The sequence below is a fragment of the Desmodus rotundus genome, chromosome 13, assembly GCF_022682495.2.
Source record: "Desmodus rotundus isolate HL8 chromosome 13, HLdesRot8A.1, whole genome shotgun sequence".
Taxonomy (NCBI): domain Eukaryota; kingdom Metazoa; phylum Chordata; class Mammalia; order Chiroptera; family Phyllostomidae; genus Desmodus; species Desmodus rotundus.
The window spans coordinates 74,873,932-74,890,409 of record NC_071399.1 but is presented as its reverse complement, the minus strand read 5'-3'; the positions used below and the strand labels follow the sequence as shown (position 1 = coordinate 74,890,409).

At 40.6% G+C, this 16,478-nt stretch overlaps 2 protein-coding genes across 15 annotated transcripts in view; both read left to right on the top strand.

The window, feature by feature from the left end:
• Positions 1 to 8,107: 8,107 nt before the first annotated feature.
• LOC128779852 (uncharacterized) lies at positions 8,108 to 8,264 on the top strand. The gene has a single exon (XM_071220158.1). The coding sequence runs from the start codon at positions 8,181 to 8,183 to the stop codon at positions 8,262 to 8,264; it is 84 nt and encodes a 27-aa protein (XP_071076259.1). The 5' UTR covers positions 8,108 to 8,180.
• MYCBP2 (MYC binding protein 2) overlaps positions 8,251 to 16,478 on the top strand; it is a 262,323-nt gene continuing 254,095 nt past the window's right edge. For all 14 annotated transcript variants that reach the window (XM_045201677.3, XM_045201639.3, XM_024568966.4 and 11 more), the window contains exon 1: positions 8,251 to 8,683. In XM_045201677.3, the coding sequence (XP_045057612.2) occupies positions 8,382 to 8,683 (302 nt within the window). In that variant the 5' untranslated portion in view covers positions 8,251 to 8,381. The remainder of the gene's footprint in view (positions 8,684 to 16,478) is intronic.

The window sequence follows — 16,478 nt, the reverse complement described above, 5'->3', positions numbered from 1 at the left end:
TCTCTGTGGTGGCTCATAACATGGCAGCTTGCTTCTTCCAATTTAGCAAAGGAGAGTGGCCCCAGCAAGACAGGAGTGATAATATTATGTAACTTATTCACATATGTATAATCATGTACATCCTGTTACTGTTGCCACAGTCTACTGGTTAGGAGAAAATTTCAGGTCCTACCCACACATATGGGGAGAAATTTATACAAGAGTAGAGGTATTAGGAGATGGGTTTCATGGCATCAGTCACCTTAGAAACTGTCCGTCACAGATGGGATCCTTACTGCTACTTTACCAGTGATGATCCAGCTCCAAAATCTCATTTTAGAGTCCCCTGCTTCATACCACTCCCCACCCAAACTAACTTAAATCCCTGGTAGACAGACTCAGAGATGGAGACTTGCATGCAGGAAGTTTACTGTGGAGTGCTTTCAATAACACTGCCTGTGAATTAGTGAGAAAAGCAGGATCAGTTAAGAAAAAAAGAGAAACTGAATGGGAATGCCATTGCCAACAAAGGTCTTAGCTAATTTCATCGGGAGTTCTAGAGCTAAAATGACTTTTCTGAGTCATCCTGAATTAAGGTCAGAGGGCCAGGTCTTCGTGTACTACATACATGGACTAGTTATTTGACGGGCTCCCCCTTCTCCATGGGACTTTGTGTGAGACAGCATCCTAGGGCCCAGAGCAATTTATGGGAAGGGGCAGAGCTCTGAGCAGCCAGCAGACAACACTCCCAGCAGCTGGGGGAATAAGTGCCTCAGACCTGGAAGGGTATCTGGTAGACACGTCACTTTAGAAGCCTTTGATAAACCCAAAGGCATGATATAAAATAAAATTTAGTAAACTTTCTGATGGTTGACTTGAATAAAGCAAGAGAATTTAGGCCCCAGGAAAAAGAATGGATTTTCATGCTTTTAATTATTTTCTTTAAGTATTTCTTTTTCTTTTCCCCAGAAAGACTACTGATAGAAGCTAGAAAGTGTCCTCTTTGACAAGATACTAGGGTTGGTAGGAACATTTTTAGCTACAAGAAACAGAATACTTTGATAACGGTCACTGAGACAACTTGAAGTTTATTTTTTTCTTACATAAAAATAAGTTTGAAACTTTGTTCAATTGCTCTACAATGTCAAGTCTAAGACAGCGATGCTCTTGGCTTTATCTCAGATCTCCTGTGTCATGGCTACAAATTTCAAGACCCTGTCCATTTTCAAGAAATAAAGAGAGACAGAAGTAGTACCAGAAGATTTTCTTTCATCTTTCTGGCCTGAATTGTGTCCCAAAGCCAGTCCTAGAAGAAGGAGAGGCTTACAGAGAGAATATTTCATGTTTTAAGTCTTTATAGGGGAGGCAGGCAAGGAAGAAGGGGATTTGGAATGGGTGCTGGTGAGTCAAATCAATATTGTTTACAAAGCAGGTTTCTGTTTTGCTAATTGAGGTCAGATCCATAAACTTTAAAGGTCAGACGAAAGATGACAGATACCATCATTTGGCTGAGAAGTCAAATCAGGCTACTATTTGGATGGAAGACTATCAGTATCATTCAGGATCCAAACAAGAAAACAGACACGTGCATGCCAGGTCATTCAGAGAGGAATTGAATAACTTTGGGGAACTAATTGCAGTGGTATTACAGGAGTTGAGAAGCCAAATAAGGTACAGAGACGTCCTGAGGATTAATATCAACAGGAAGCCACTACAATCCCTAGAACTGAGGAGACCAATGGAGGAGATGCTGTTACCAGATTCCAGGAGCTGGTGCTGCCCAGAGAGAACTGCTTTCATATCAGAGTTTACCTGGCTGGAGCTGGGTCATGGAGGGAGAAGCTGCCCAGGAGGAGTTGGAACTACAGAGAAGATATTACCTAATGCAAAAAGAGGCAAAGGGGGTGGGGGCATAGTTTTTCTGCTTCCTACTTTCCAATCACCCATCTCACCCCACAGGTTGAACCTAACTTGAAACTACCTGGCAAAGGAGCCTGGAAAATGTACTTTGTAGGGGTCATTCCCCTGCTGTACAGAGCAGAGCAGGGAAATAGAGAGGAATGGACCCAAAAGCAAACAAGCAAATTATTGGCACACCCTCCCACCCCCATGTAGAGCTGGACTTGAGGAGTACTTGTAGGGAAGCCACAGTTTCCTCCTGGAAGCGGTGTTGTCACCACCATATAAACAATTAACCCAGTTCCCAACATTTGACATCATACAGACAAGATTATTCTACCGAAACTAAAGAAATGCCATCACTTGTTACAAAATAACTTAGGAAAAATATAAACTACTTTTCATAAGTTGTATGTTCTAAAAACTTCTAAAATAGTTTCTGGCCCAGTTTGAAGGTAAACCTGACATGATTTTTTTAAAGGGGTGGGGGTAAACTATTTTTAAGAGAATTACTTACGAAGAACTAGTAAATTGGCTCCTTTTTACTTTCAAAATATAAAAGTAAAAATATTGATCAAAACAGGAATTTGAAATAGGTGGGCTAAGATTTTGATATTAATTATAAATAAACAGAGAATGTGAGCCATGGATGATTGACAATTTTTGACCCTAGAAGTATACCATAGCCACCAGCCACTTGAGAATAAACTACAGTCTGTTTTGACTATTACGTGTCAAATTGTAGCCATCAGTTAAAATTCCAAAAACTCACTATACTGGAACTATGCTGAAGTTTTCAAGGTTAAAATGCTGCAGTTCCTACATTTCTATCAAAGAGCTATATTCTCTATGACTTTCTATATCCGTTGTGAAAGCATCCTCTTGTCTAAAATACATCACAATAATGAGGTTTTTTAAATGTGATTTGCATTAAATAGATATTATTGAATTCTCATACTTCAAAGAATATCCTCACCTACTATGCTAATTAATGTTTTAGCATATTTTTTTCAGGAAAAAAATGTCCTTATACAAGTCAAACCCCTAGAATCTAAATCTTTTACTTGTAAGAAAACTTAGATATATAATTGGTATGTATTTAAAACTTTTAAAACTAATATGAATAAAAACAAAAAAACATGAACTCTTCATGCTTACAAATGACTGAATCTTCCAATGCTCTAAAAATAGTTGTTTAAAGCAAGAGTCAAAATATGTAGGGAAGCCAACATGTAATTTATGTTTAAAAGAATTTCAATTGCCATGTTGAATTTTTCTGTTCAGTTTGGAGTATTAAATAGATCATATAAAATATACTTTATTTGGAAGTGCAATATGGTCATATTTGACAAGGATCCAGAAGCCTATAGTCCTTAAAAAACAAAGATTACTTAATAGTGTGAAGCATTTCTTCACTCTTCAGGCTTGAGCATATTTTTCTTCCAAATTGTTTTTACCTACCTAGTTTGCTATAAAATGCTCTCAACTACCAGTTTTGTTTTTTAATGCTCCAATACGTCATTGTACAAATCGGGGAAACAACTCATAGTCTTGACCACAGCATTTTCAGCAGTCTAGATGTTCCTGATAATATACATGCTTCCTGTGTTTGTAATCTTGAAGCATGAATACAATATTAACCTTTAAAATGAAACTAACAACATCAGTCATTGTGCTGTTACATACACTTCATTTTTTCTGCCTTGTTTTTTAATACATCAATGCTGACGGCCTTCTGTAAAAATCAACCAAAAAACATACCTTTAAAGAAACAGAGTACAAAATATATAAACCTGTAAGGATTTTAGAACATTATAGTCGCAGGTTCGCAATTACAATGTAAAGAGTGACACAAAGTCCGTGACCATACATACCAATGAAAGATGCAGCCATAATCTTATATGATCATAGACAAGAGAGATGCTTTTGAGAAATGAATATAATATCAACCCAAAGATTGCAAATTGCTACACTGTGTTTCATTAATAAGATGGTTAAAACCAGGATTTGCCTTAATTCAATGTTATTCTTTGAGGGCGATTGTGCCCTGAACTCCTCTCTAGCCAATTCTAACACCCAATCCGCCCAGCGCTCCTTCCACTCTCCTCCACGCCTCTAGGCTCCCTCACACAAATGCGCACACACGCCCAGCCTGGCCAGAAGATAAAGCTAAGATGGCAGCGCTGAAAGTACAGGAGCCGCACTCAGTGGGACTGGAAATTCAAAAGCAAAGCCCTTTAAATTCTTTCGTTCTGCATATTTCCCTGAATAACCAGAACCGCCCCCTGCCCCCCCCCCCCCCCCCGAAAAAGAAAACAGCACTGTAAGGTATTGAGTAGTAGAGTGCACAAAATTGGCGGGAGGGGACGCTGGCTTTGCACATTTCAAGAAATCCACATCTCTTGTCAGCAAGGATGGTTCAGGTGACCCTCGCGACTTGCCTTGGGAACCACCCTCCCCTTCGTGCCCCCTTGCCAGTGGAATTAAGGGTGACTCCAAACGTCCTTTCCTTCCCAGCCTGCGCCCCATTCCCCACCACCCCAGGGGAGCCTTCCAAGGTGCTCAGCTGCCAAGGCAGTAGCTGTAGCGGTTGGCAGTGACCGGGGAATGCACATTGCGGAGGCAGGAAGAGGAGGAGGAGAGAAAATGCTGCATTGGCTATCAATTTAGAGTAGAGCGGCCGCTGCCGTGGAAGGAAACGCTGCCAACCGCAACAGAAACGCCACTCTCGGTAAGCTACCTAAGTGAGCATGTGTGCGCTTCTGCGCACGCCTGGTTGGCTCCGCGCAGTGACAACGGGTTCTTTAGGAAATTATCCAGTTACCGGGTTTTGTGTGTACCCAGAGGCTCAAAAAAGGGCCTGTCTGGGACCAGAGGGTTTGGTAAAGACCTAAGGGAAATTAAGGAAGGAGTGGGAAGAACTGGAGACCAGTGCAGCTCCTGGGGCGGGGTTCAGTCCCCACTAGAAACTGTAAATGGGCAATGATTGCACATGCCACCACCTAAGCCTAAACTGGAAATGTTTCTCTGTGCACTCATCCATCCATCCAACCAAAATATGTTTCCCTCCTGATTAGGGCTAGAGCCTGTGCTAGGATTTGGCAATGTAACGTGGGACTCAGACACCATACTCATCCTTTTGAAAAGTGTCTAGAATGCTTTGTTTTCTGTGCTACTACTTGCAAATTGCCTGTGCCCAGATGGACATCCCAGGTGCTTAAGTCCTCCCATAATCTCAGGTAGTATTATTTTGACCATTATTCAGAGGTCAAAACTGGCCCAAAGACATACAAGTAGCAGAGTTAGGATCCAAATCCTAGTCTGTCAGAGTCTTTGGCTACTTCCTTGAGTCTTGAAACAACAATGAGCCCTTACAGCAGCTCCTACCCATTCAAGCATTTAATTCCACCAGCCTTTAGATGCCTCTATACATGTGTCTTGGCTCTCATCCCAGGGTTGGCAAAGCAGGCGTCCTATTTAACACTAAGCCTGTAACTCTTCAGAACAGGTATTAGCCTAGCAAATACTTACTGGATACTTGCTATGTGCAAGGTTCTAGACTAGGAGCTGACGAATACACAAAGGTAAATAAGAAGTTCTGAAGGAGCGTATAGGATAGTTGAAGAAACAAGACAAAAATTGTTTCACATGGCTTCTCACTGTGTGAATGTCCTATTATTCCCCATGCCTGTCCTTTGTCCCTATGTTTTCATTATCTTACTTCTGGCTGTCTTTTTAAAAAAATTTAATCTTTATTGAATTTTTTCCCATTCCCATTAGTCCCTTTATAACCTCCTATCCATGAGCCTTTTTCCTTTTTGCTCAATCACTCCACCCCCTAACCCACCCCCACCCCACTAGCTGTTATATGCTCTCTATCTATGAGTCTGTCTCTGTTTTGCTTGTTAGTTCAGTTTGTTCATTAGAGTCCACATATTAAGTGAAATCATGGTATTTGTCTTTCTCTGACTGGCTTATTTCACTTGGCATAATGTTCTCCAGATCCATCCATATTGTTGCAAAGGGTAAAATTTTCTTCTTTTTTATGGCCAAGTAGAATTCCATTGTGTAAATGTCCCATAGTTATTTTATCCACTCATCTACTGATGGACACTTGCACTGCTTCCATTTCTTGGTGATTGTAAATAACGCTGCAATGAACATAGGGGTGCTTATGTTCTAATTAGTGTTTCGGATTCCTTTGGATATAGTCCCAGAAGTGGGATTACTGGGTCAAAAGGCAGATCCATTTTCAATTTTTTGAGGTGTCTCCATACTGTTTTCCACAGTGGCTGCACCAGTCTGCATTTCCACCAACAGTGCACAAGGGTTCTCCTTTCTCCACAGCCTTGCCAGCAATTGTTGTCTCTTGACGATAGCCATTCTGACAGGTGTGAGATGGTATCTCATTGTGGTTTTAATTTGTATTTCTCTGATGATTAGAGACATTGAGCTCTTTTCATAAGTCTATTGGCCATCTCTATGTCCTCTTTGGAGAAGCGTCTCTCTGGTCCTTTGCACATTTTTTCATTGGGTTGTTTGTTTTTTTGGAACTACTTTATACATTTTGGATATTAACCCCTTATCAGATGTATCAGCAAATATGTTCTCCCATTCTGTGGGTTGTCTTTTTATTTTGTTGATGGTCAAAACAGCATGGCACTGGCATAAGAACAGACACATATATCAACGGAACAGAGTAGAGAGCCCAGAAATAAACCCACACCTTTATAGTCAATATTTGACAGAGGAAGCAAGCACATACAATGGGCTAGAGAGAGTTTATTTAATAAATGGTGTTGGGAAAATTGGACAGATATGTGCAGAAAAATGAAACTAGACCACCTTCTTACACCACACACAAGAATAAATTCAAAATGGATCAAAGACTTAAATGTTAGACCCAATAGTTAATCCTAGAAGAAAACCTAGGCAGAAAAATCTCAGATATTGCTTGTAGAAATTTTTTATTGGATATATGTCCCCAGGCAAGGGAAACAAAAGAAAAAAAATAATGGAACTCTTTTTTTTTTCCAAATCAAAATGAGATACATCTATCATGTAAAACCCCAGATAAAATGCATTTCTTCACCACTTCCTCCTCCCCCTGCCCGGTTTTCTTTCTTTCTTTCTTTTTTTTTTTTTTTGAGATAAGGAGATTCAGATTAGAGACACAGACAGAAAAGCTAGTAGGTAGATAAAGAACATAGTACTGGGAGGACAGGACACAGTGATTTTGTCAGGAGTATAAACTTATACTCTTCAACTTGAGAGTCAAAAGGATAAAACTATAATCAGGGTGCATTGGCAAATATAGTTCTAGAGCATTTACTTAGAAGGGGTTAGTCGAATAGCTTGGAACAGGAGACTCAGCAAATGTTACATTTTATAGATAACAATGATAAGATCTTTGGTAGATATGACAAATGTTATACAGACATAGTCACAATTATAGTTTTAGGTCATTATCAAGAACTGTCGTCGGTAATGTAAGTCTGGGCAGAAAAAGATAAGCAATTACATGACCACTCTCAATAGATAAAAGTGCACTTTTAGAGGGAGTGTGGAGTCAACAGAAGACTAGTTAAGAAAAGTATAAATCCTTTAGGATTTGGCTCTGAATTAAAGGTTGAGAACAAAAATTTAGGAATGACTCTGGCTTGTGAATACTCTCATAACTGTGAACTCTACTTTCATAGAAAGAGAAGAATGCACTAATTTACTATCTGTCTTTTGTAAGTAAAAGCTAATTTAAATAGACAACTCCTAATGACAAAAAAAAATCCAAAGTAACATCACCAAAGGGACTCCGAATCCATCTGGCCCTCTCTGCTTGGAATTCTTAATTAACCAGCACTATTCATGCAAAATCTTCCTGTAGGCAGCACACACTTTGGGGAAAGGTACAAGGAGTAGGGACAACTCATACTCTGGCGTGGGCACATTCCCGCTCCCTTTCAGGTCCCAGTTGTCCCACCTGAAGGGAACCCATTACCTGAAGCCCAGTGCTTGAAGCTGACAGCCTGCCTACTCTTCCTCAAGCTGCTTGTAAAACCCGGAGAAGTGGATATCTTTCAGATTCCGGATGGCTCACTGCCCCACACCCAAAGCCCTGAGGCAGAGGGAGTGGTGGCGGAGAGGGGGTGGGGAGGGAAACAGACTGGGGTTACTGAGCATGTGCAAGGAGTGGCGCATGCCCAGTTCAGCCGGCAGCTTCCCATTGCGGGTAGTCCGGGCGGTGAGAGCGGCGGCGGCAGCGGCGGCACCGCCTCCTCCTCTCGCTCCCGAGGTGGCGGGGTTGGATGAGTGGCCCCAGTAGCGGCGAGGGCCGTGCAGTGGGGAGAAGGAAAAGGAGGAGGAGGAGGAGGCCGTTGCTGTCTTTGTAGTTTCCTGGTTGCTGGAGCGAGAGGCCACCGCCGGAGCCGTCGTCGTTGGAAAGGGGCTGTGTGTGCGCGCGCCTGTCTGCCTGCCCGGCCCGGGGGGACCCGGCAGCAGCGGCGAGGATGATGATGTGCGCAGCCACTGCCTCCCCCGCCGCCGCCTCCTCGGGGGCCGGCGGGGACGGATTCTTCCCCGCCGCCACCGTCTCTTCCTTCTCGGCGCCGGGGGCGCTGTTCATGCCGGTTCCCGAGGGGTCCGTGTCTGCTGCGGGGCTGGGGCTGGGGCTGCCCGCCGCGGACTCCCGGGGTCACTACCAGCTGCTGCTGTCAGGCCGGGCCCTGGCCGACCGCTACCGGAGGATTTACACAGCTGCGCTCAGTGACAGGGACCCGGGGGGCAGCAGCGCTGGACACTCGGCCTCCAGGTGCGTCTCCGCGTGCCTGTCCTTGCGCCCCATGCGGCACGCGCGCCCGTGTGCTCGTGTGTGTCTGCGTACTTACTTACTGAGCTACCTTTCTGCAAGCGCTTGATGGTGTATAATAGAAACAATTGAGATAGGAGGGTGCGGTGGCAGCAGTTTCTGCCCTTAGTGTGTGTCTTTGTGGGTGGTTAGCGAGGGTGGGAGGGTAGCGTGTGATGTTTCAGAAAAGGTGATGGTGCGAGTCTTTTATGACACGTGTGTGTATTGTTGATGAAGGAGGAGGGATGGGTAAAGGGTGAGAGGGTACTGCATGAAGAGAATTTGCAGGAGTGGTGGGGGCAGTGGCGTTTCCAGGGTCTGTCGCAATAGTATTTGCAAGTATTTCTCATCCTCATCGCCCATGACACTCCATCCTCCCTTTTCCAAATCCCCTGAAAAAAATCTACCAAATCTACCTTTCACTTAGTGGTGGAATGGTGTAGGTTAAGGATAATTTTTATATGTGTGCCTATTCATATATACTCGTGTATGTATATGCATTTATGTACATATATATTCATATATATTTATATTCATGTATCTATACATGACGGATTTTTAGGTAATCAGGCAGTTGGGTAAGGCATGGGGTTTCCATTTAAGAGAATTAAGCAAAAGGGTTGCAGATGGAGACTTACGTGGACGGGAAAGGTATCTGATTCAGATCTTTAGCGCTGTGCTTTGATAACGGGTCTTCTAGAAATGTGGTTGGAGCTGCTCTTGTGTTTTGATGTCCCCATTAGCCATTTCCCTTTATCTTGTGTTCTGTTTCCACTGCTGCTCAGAGGCTTCAGAGTAGAGGGGGTTTAGTGGGGAAAAGGGGAATGCTGAAGAACTTCAAAATAAGACAGCTGGTGGTGTTCAGCTGCCACCAACCAGAAAATGTGAGTAGCTCCTAGCTCTCTTCCTGGGCTCACTGCTCCTTCAGCTTCCTTGATGTAGGAGATATTAAATCACTTTCATTTTCTTTTTCTTAAAATGTGGGTGTCTTTTTTGCTTTTCTGTTTTCTTTTCCATACCCTTACATGCCACACACCTTGGAGGATGGTGACCGACGTGTTTCACCAGCTTGGTTTTGACAGTAGTATTTGGGAGTTGGCATCATTTTTCTCAAGCTTCTAGAAATACATGGGGGAAACGGGGAAGCATCGTAGGATTTTGTTAGAATATTACATAGTTTAGTGTATTTATTGAATGTGCAGTTTGTTAGGCAATAACAGATGTCATTTTCTCCCATTATGAAAGCGCGGTAGGCTGTAAGTCAGGTATTTGGAGTTTCACCAGTAGTTACTGTGGCTTTGTCTGTTGCAGAGAGTTTTAAAGGTGGAGCATTGTTCACACTTCTCATATTTGTAATTGAGTACAGTACTGGGCACATGAGTAGTTTTATCATAAGGATTTAAATGTGTAGAACTACCTTTTGCTATCCAAGCTGAAGGCCACAGCGGCACAAGTCTGTTTCTTGCTAATGTTTTTGAAACTAGCACACAACCTCATTAGACAGTTTGCTCTGATAATTAGTATATAATTTTGAGCCACGAGTCTTTAAATTACGGCACTGCAGGTACAACTTTACAAAGCCCTGTCAAAAGATTTGAATTTACTTTGTATATTATTTCCCAACATATATTGGGTTGGCCAAAAAGTTCGTTTAGTTTTTTTCGTAAAATAAAATAAAATTTTTCATTTTCACCAATAACTTTATTGATTTAGATATTTTGAGTATGTCCACTACCTCCCGCTATTGACTTCTAGTGGGTAGAGGCCAGGAGTGCTGCTAACCATCTTCCAATGCATAAGAGAGGCCCACAGCAAAATAATTATTTGGCCAAAATGTCAGTAGTTCCAAGAAACTTCACAAACCACCTTTGACATGTTTGATCGGTCACAAGCACCTTCTTCATACACCGCACAAATCTTTTTTTGCATTTCAGTCGCATTTTTACGTTTCTTGAAATAATAAATCATAATACTCTAAAAATGTTGGGTATCTTCTTCGATCTTCAATATTAAATGGCTGCACAAAAATTCACCAATTTTGATGTTTTTAAAAAATGTGTGCTAATATGACAGCTGTCACAACACAATCTAACAAAATTTTTTTAATGAAGTTAGAGACAACTAAGGGCTACTAGAGCCATTGTATGGAAAAAACTAAATTAACTTTTTCACTAACCCAGGAATAACTTGTGACTGGTATAAATCCTACTTTAACTTTTTAACTAATATACTTGTATAATAATACAATTTCTATATAGTTAGAACAAAATTAATATAGATTAACCACATGTATAAAATTTGTGAATGATTTTTACTCTTTGGCCCAATTTTGTACAAGCTGTCAGTTAAAATTAATGAACAATTAGTTCAAATATTTTAAGAAGCACTCATGGAAACCAGCCTCAAGTTGTATAATATTACCTTCTACTGCCTGTTCAGAACATCTTATTTACTATCACTCACATAATTTTTTCTAAGTCTTAGCCCACAACTATTCTTTATTGAGACTTTGCTTAAAAATTCAATCACTTTTTCTTATTAAATATGATGGGGAAAGTGGAGTTGGGATTTAGGCACTGAATGAATATTATTTGTATAGGAGTACTAACTGAGTTAGAGGAGCAGATGAGGAGTTTCAGAGATGGAATGGAGCAAGAAGAGAAGATGAAGCTCTAGTGAGCATACATTTAAAGTATGAGAGAAAGGAGACAATATAGGTAGCTTTAAAAAGATAAAAATATTAAGAGACCCATGAAATATTGGCACCTAAGAAAGAGAGATTAGTCCTAATAAAGTGGATTGAAGAGACCCATGAAATGTTAGCACCTAAGAAAGAGATATTAGTCCTAAGAAAGTGGATTGAAAGGCCACGGCAGTGTTAAATGCTGAAGAAAGTGAGAACACTTTCCAGGTTACTGATGACTTTTGCCTAAGTGGTCATAGTAGAGAGAGGTGGTGAGGATTCAGTAGGATATGTTGAGGTTATGGGGAGATTACTGGGTTATCAGTGAGTGGAGAAGGAGAAATTATAGAAGTGAGAGGGGGATCTCAGGGACTGTTTTAAGATAACAGGTGGAGAAGTTAGCCATTGAAAAAGTTAGGAGCTAGTTTTTCTTTAATAGGCAAGGGGAGGAAGTAAGTATTTGTAAATACAAAAACTAGGGGTATATTGAGGGTAAGAATTATATCCTGTTTATTTTGGTAATCCAAATATCTAGCACAATATTTGGCATCCATTCTGTAAATATCAAGTGCCTACTGTGAGCCAGGCACTGGTTTAGGTGCAGAAGATAAAGCAATGAGCAAGATAGACAAGGTCTCTACCCTCCTGGAGCTTCCATTCTAGTGGGGAGAAGTAAACAACTGATAATAATGGGTAGTGATACGTAACTGTGAAGAAAATAAGACCAGTTTCATGTGATGGACAATTTGTAGTGCAGGGAGGCTGTTGTAAGTGGTGGTCAGGACAGATCTCTTTGGGAGTTGATATTTAAGTTGAATTGTCATGATGGGAAGGCAGATCTAGAAGGAAGAGTCTTTCAGGAAATTGTAATAAAGGCTTTGAGGTGAGAATAGGCTTGTGTTTAAGGAACAAAACAAGGCAAGTTAGTTATCAGTCAGTGTTGAGTGAATTAATTACTGTGGATTACGTTTTAAGGGTACAGTAGAGAAGTTGAGGGATGCACGCCTAATGGAATTAATGACTTTGATGGCATTCTGGTGAAGTGGGTAACACCTTAGATTCTGAAGGTCCACCAGTTTTAAATCTGGGCTCTCCCATGTTTCAGCTGTGTGACTTTGGGTATGTTACATAACTTCTGTGCCTCAGGGTTTTTTTTAATTAAAAAAAATTGAGATGTAATTGGCATATAACATTATATTAGTTCCAGGTGCACAACATAATAATTCCACTTTTGTGTATATTGTGAACTAATTCACCACAATAAGTCTAATTAACATGCATACCTACCACATACAGTTAAAATTTTTTTCTTGTGATGAAAACTTTTATGATTTATTCTCAGCACTTTCAAATACAGGGTGGGGCAAAAGAAGGTTTACAGTTATTCACATGGAAAATAATATAATAATAAATAACAACAAGAATAAACTTTCACGTACTCACACTATAAACCTACTTTTGCCCCACCCTGTATATAGTACTGTATTATTAACTATAGTCACTATGCTGTACATTGCATCTCCATGACTTATTTATTTTATAACTGAAAGTTTATACCTTTTGACTGTCTTCACCCATTTTGCCCAATCTCCCCACCTTGGCCCACTCCCCACCCTCCTCTGGCAACTGTTCTCCATTATCTGTTCTCTGTTATTTATGAGTTTGGTATTTGTTTTTTTAGATTTCATATATAAGTGAGACCAGACAGTATTTGTTGTTCTCTGTCTGACTTACTTTATGTAGAATCATGCCCTTAAGATCTATTTATGGTGTTGCAGAAGACAAGATTTTCTTCTTTTTTATGGCTGAATAATATTTCACTGTATATAAACACCATCTTTTCTTTATCCATTCATCTGTTGATGGGCACTTAGGGTTGCTTTCATGTCTTGGCTATTCTAGTTAATGCTGCAAAGAATGTGAGGGCAGGTGTCTTTTTGAGTTAGATCACAGGTGACAAACACAAGGCCCTTGGGGTGAATTCGGCCCTCCACCTTGTTTTATCTGGCCCAGCACCTTGTTTCTACCAGGCGGCAGTGCCAAGCTCCTTGCCCCTATTTAAGGAGTACTTACATTTATACAGTCCTAAAATTATATTCGGCCCTTTGAAGGCAACTGTGAGACTGATGCGGCCCCCAGTGAAAATGAGTTTGACACCTCTGGTGTAGATGTTTTTGAATTAGTGTTTCAGTTTCCTTTTGGATAAATACCCAGAAGTAGAATTGCTGGATCATGTGGTAGTTCTATTTTTAATTTTTTGAGGAACCTCTGTACTGTTTTCCATAGTGGCTGTACCAATTTATAGTCCCATCAATAGTGCATAAGGGTTCCTTTTTCTCCACATCCTCACCCAAGAGACAAGTTATCTCTTGTCTATTTTGGTAACAGCCATTCTAACAGATGTGAGGTGATAGATATCTCATTGTGATTTTGATTTGCATTTTCCTGATGATTAGTGATGTGGAAACACGAAACACCTTTCTGTATTCCTGTTGGCCATATGCATATCTTCTTTAGAATTCATTAATTGGATTGTTTCTGTTATTGAATCATGTGTGTATAAGTATATATATTTTGGATATCCCCTTAACAGATATATGATTTGCGAATATTTTCTCTCATTCTGCAGGTTGCCTTTGCGTTTTGTTGATGGTTTTCTTTGCTATGCAAAAGCTTTTTAGTTTGTTGTAGTCCCACTTGTTTACTTTGCTTTTGTTTAGCCCTTTGTTTTCTTGTATGTAGAATGGAGATGATAATAATGAGGATTAGTTTTGTAGATTAAATGAATCCATATATGTAAAGTGCTTGGCACGTTAAGTGCTATTCATTATTAATTATTGATTTCTGCTCAGTGAGAGGGCATATGGAGTTTGGAGACGTAAAGAGAAGGTAAGGATCATGTCTTGCTCTTTTGTTTTTTGTCTCAATGACTGTGTTGAATGTGGAAATAACTATTTCATTTATTCAGTGACTGAATAAATATATTTTGTATGAATGAGCCAATCAAAATTAGAACATTCAGTTGGGGAAAGGGAAGGGACAGGAAATGGATAAAGGCATGTTTGATCAGTTCTGTGTGTGAATGGCAGTATAATGTTTCGCTTGGGAAAAACCATAGCACTGTGGTGAAATCTGCTCTGAAGGCAGACTGCCTTAGTTCAAATTCTGGTTCTACCTTTTTCTGTCTTAAATTGGGCAAAGCATTCCTTTGTCTGTTTCTTTACTTGTAACCTGATCAGTATTAAAAGGACATTGTGCCTGTACATGGTAAGTGCTTAGTAAATTAGCTGCTGCTGCTGTTATGATGATGATGATGATGATGATGATGATGATGATTAAAACCACATATTTAAAATTCCAGTCAGCATGATATTGTAAGTTTTTCCATTCAAGAGAGAAATGGAAAAACTAATAGTTGAGTTGATTCGAAGACGAAGTGTGGGCTCAAATTAAAACAAAACAAAACAGCAGAGCCTAGCGGTCATCTCTGCCCAGGGACTTCTCATGCAAATTGCCCTCCTTCATGGAGAAGCCTGGGCTGATCTGCCTGCTTCTGTGCTAAACTGCCTGCCTGTATTGTGTTCCTGCCATCTGAGCCAGCCTTTGCAAAGGTTCCTTGGAAGCCTATTCCAACCAATAAGATTGAGGCTTTCCCCATCTAATCAGAGTTGCACAGCTCTGACCAATCAAACAGTTCTATTCTGACTAATCAGGATAGTGCCTTTTGGACCAATCAAACTGTGGGAATTTGGAGTCCTCATTTGCCTGAGCATGGACTAATCAGGGGCAGGGGTGGAGACTCCTGTCAACTTAAGCCAGCTCCTTTCAAGTGCAATTTTCCTTTCTGCTGAAGAATACAGAGTGTGTCTCCCTGTCTGAGCTGAAATACTGAGGATGTCCCCCTGGAACAGAGTGAAGCAGACCATCTCATGGAGTGGGGCAGACCAGTGCAGTGTACAGTGTACCAGCAGGAGCAGAGCAGAGCTGTCTGAGAGGGGCTTGGCCCCAGGGCTTTTTTACAGCTGTGTTCTATCACAGTTGAGCTATTTTGCATTGAATGTAGTTTTCTTCTTCACTGCACCCTCCTCACCTGCCCCCCCCCCAAAGTTAAAGTGTGATGGAAAGTCAAAGAAAGAAAAGAAAGTGGACTTTTTGGTGATACTGATTGACCATATGTTAAAACAGGAAAGTGATGCCAGGAGGGAATTGATAGAGTGGGAGATAAAGAGGAGTTAGGGTTGAAGCAGTAGAACACTGTTAGTGGAAACAATAGAGGAGATTATGCTTAAAAGCGGGGGGTTGTGTTTTTTTTTTAAAGCTAAACTCAGTTCCTTCAACTGCTTTATCTTTTTGTTGTTAAAAATGGTGCTTGAGCCCATCTTTCAGATGCATGGGATTTTGGTTGTAAAAGGTTAAGTAAATTAATCCAACAAAGGTTTAGGGATTACTACTTGGTGCTAACCTTTGGCCCTAGGAAGATTTATAAGATAAAGTTTCTACACTTAAGTTTATTGTGTGGATGAAGGTGAAAGATACAAAGTCAGGCACTGATACAAGTGTTAAATGAAATCACTAAGAAAGCATAGTGTATTATGACAAAGAGAAAGGCTGGGTGAAAAGCATGAGCAAGAAGAAAGCACAGTTTGTGTGTAGGTAATGGTAAGAATTCTGTTAGAGCTAGAATGTAGGTGCTAAAGGGAGACTAGTAGGAAAGCATTCTGGAAATGGCAGCTGTGGCCAAAAGGCAGGGAAACTTGAACAGCAAAGTAAGAATTATGTTTTATTCAGTAGACACTGATGTTTTTGAGCAATGAAGAGATTATCTTAGAAGTGAGTGTTCTAGGAAGTGATATGGGATTGAATCAGTATATGTGTATGTGTGTGTGTGTGTATATATATATATATAGATAGATAGGTAGTAATTTGTTTCAATTGGCTGTTATATCTATGGGGTCTGATATCAAAACATGTTAACACAAAAACTATTCTGTTGTCATATTGGTAAGTTGAAATATAAAATGAATTACTCTCTTAGCTTAAGATAACAGAAAATCTTCCCTTTGGGCTTAAAAGTAA

Excerpts from the sequence above, each read along its gene's own strand:
- LOC128779852 (XM_071220158.1), top strand. The coding sequence starts at position 8,181 with ATGAGTGGCCCCAGTAGCGGCGAGGGCCGTGCAGTGGGGAGAAGGAAA.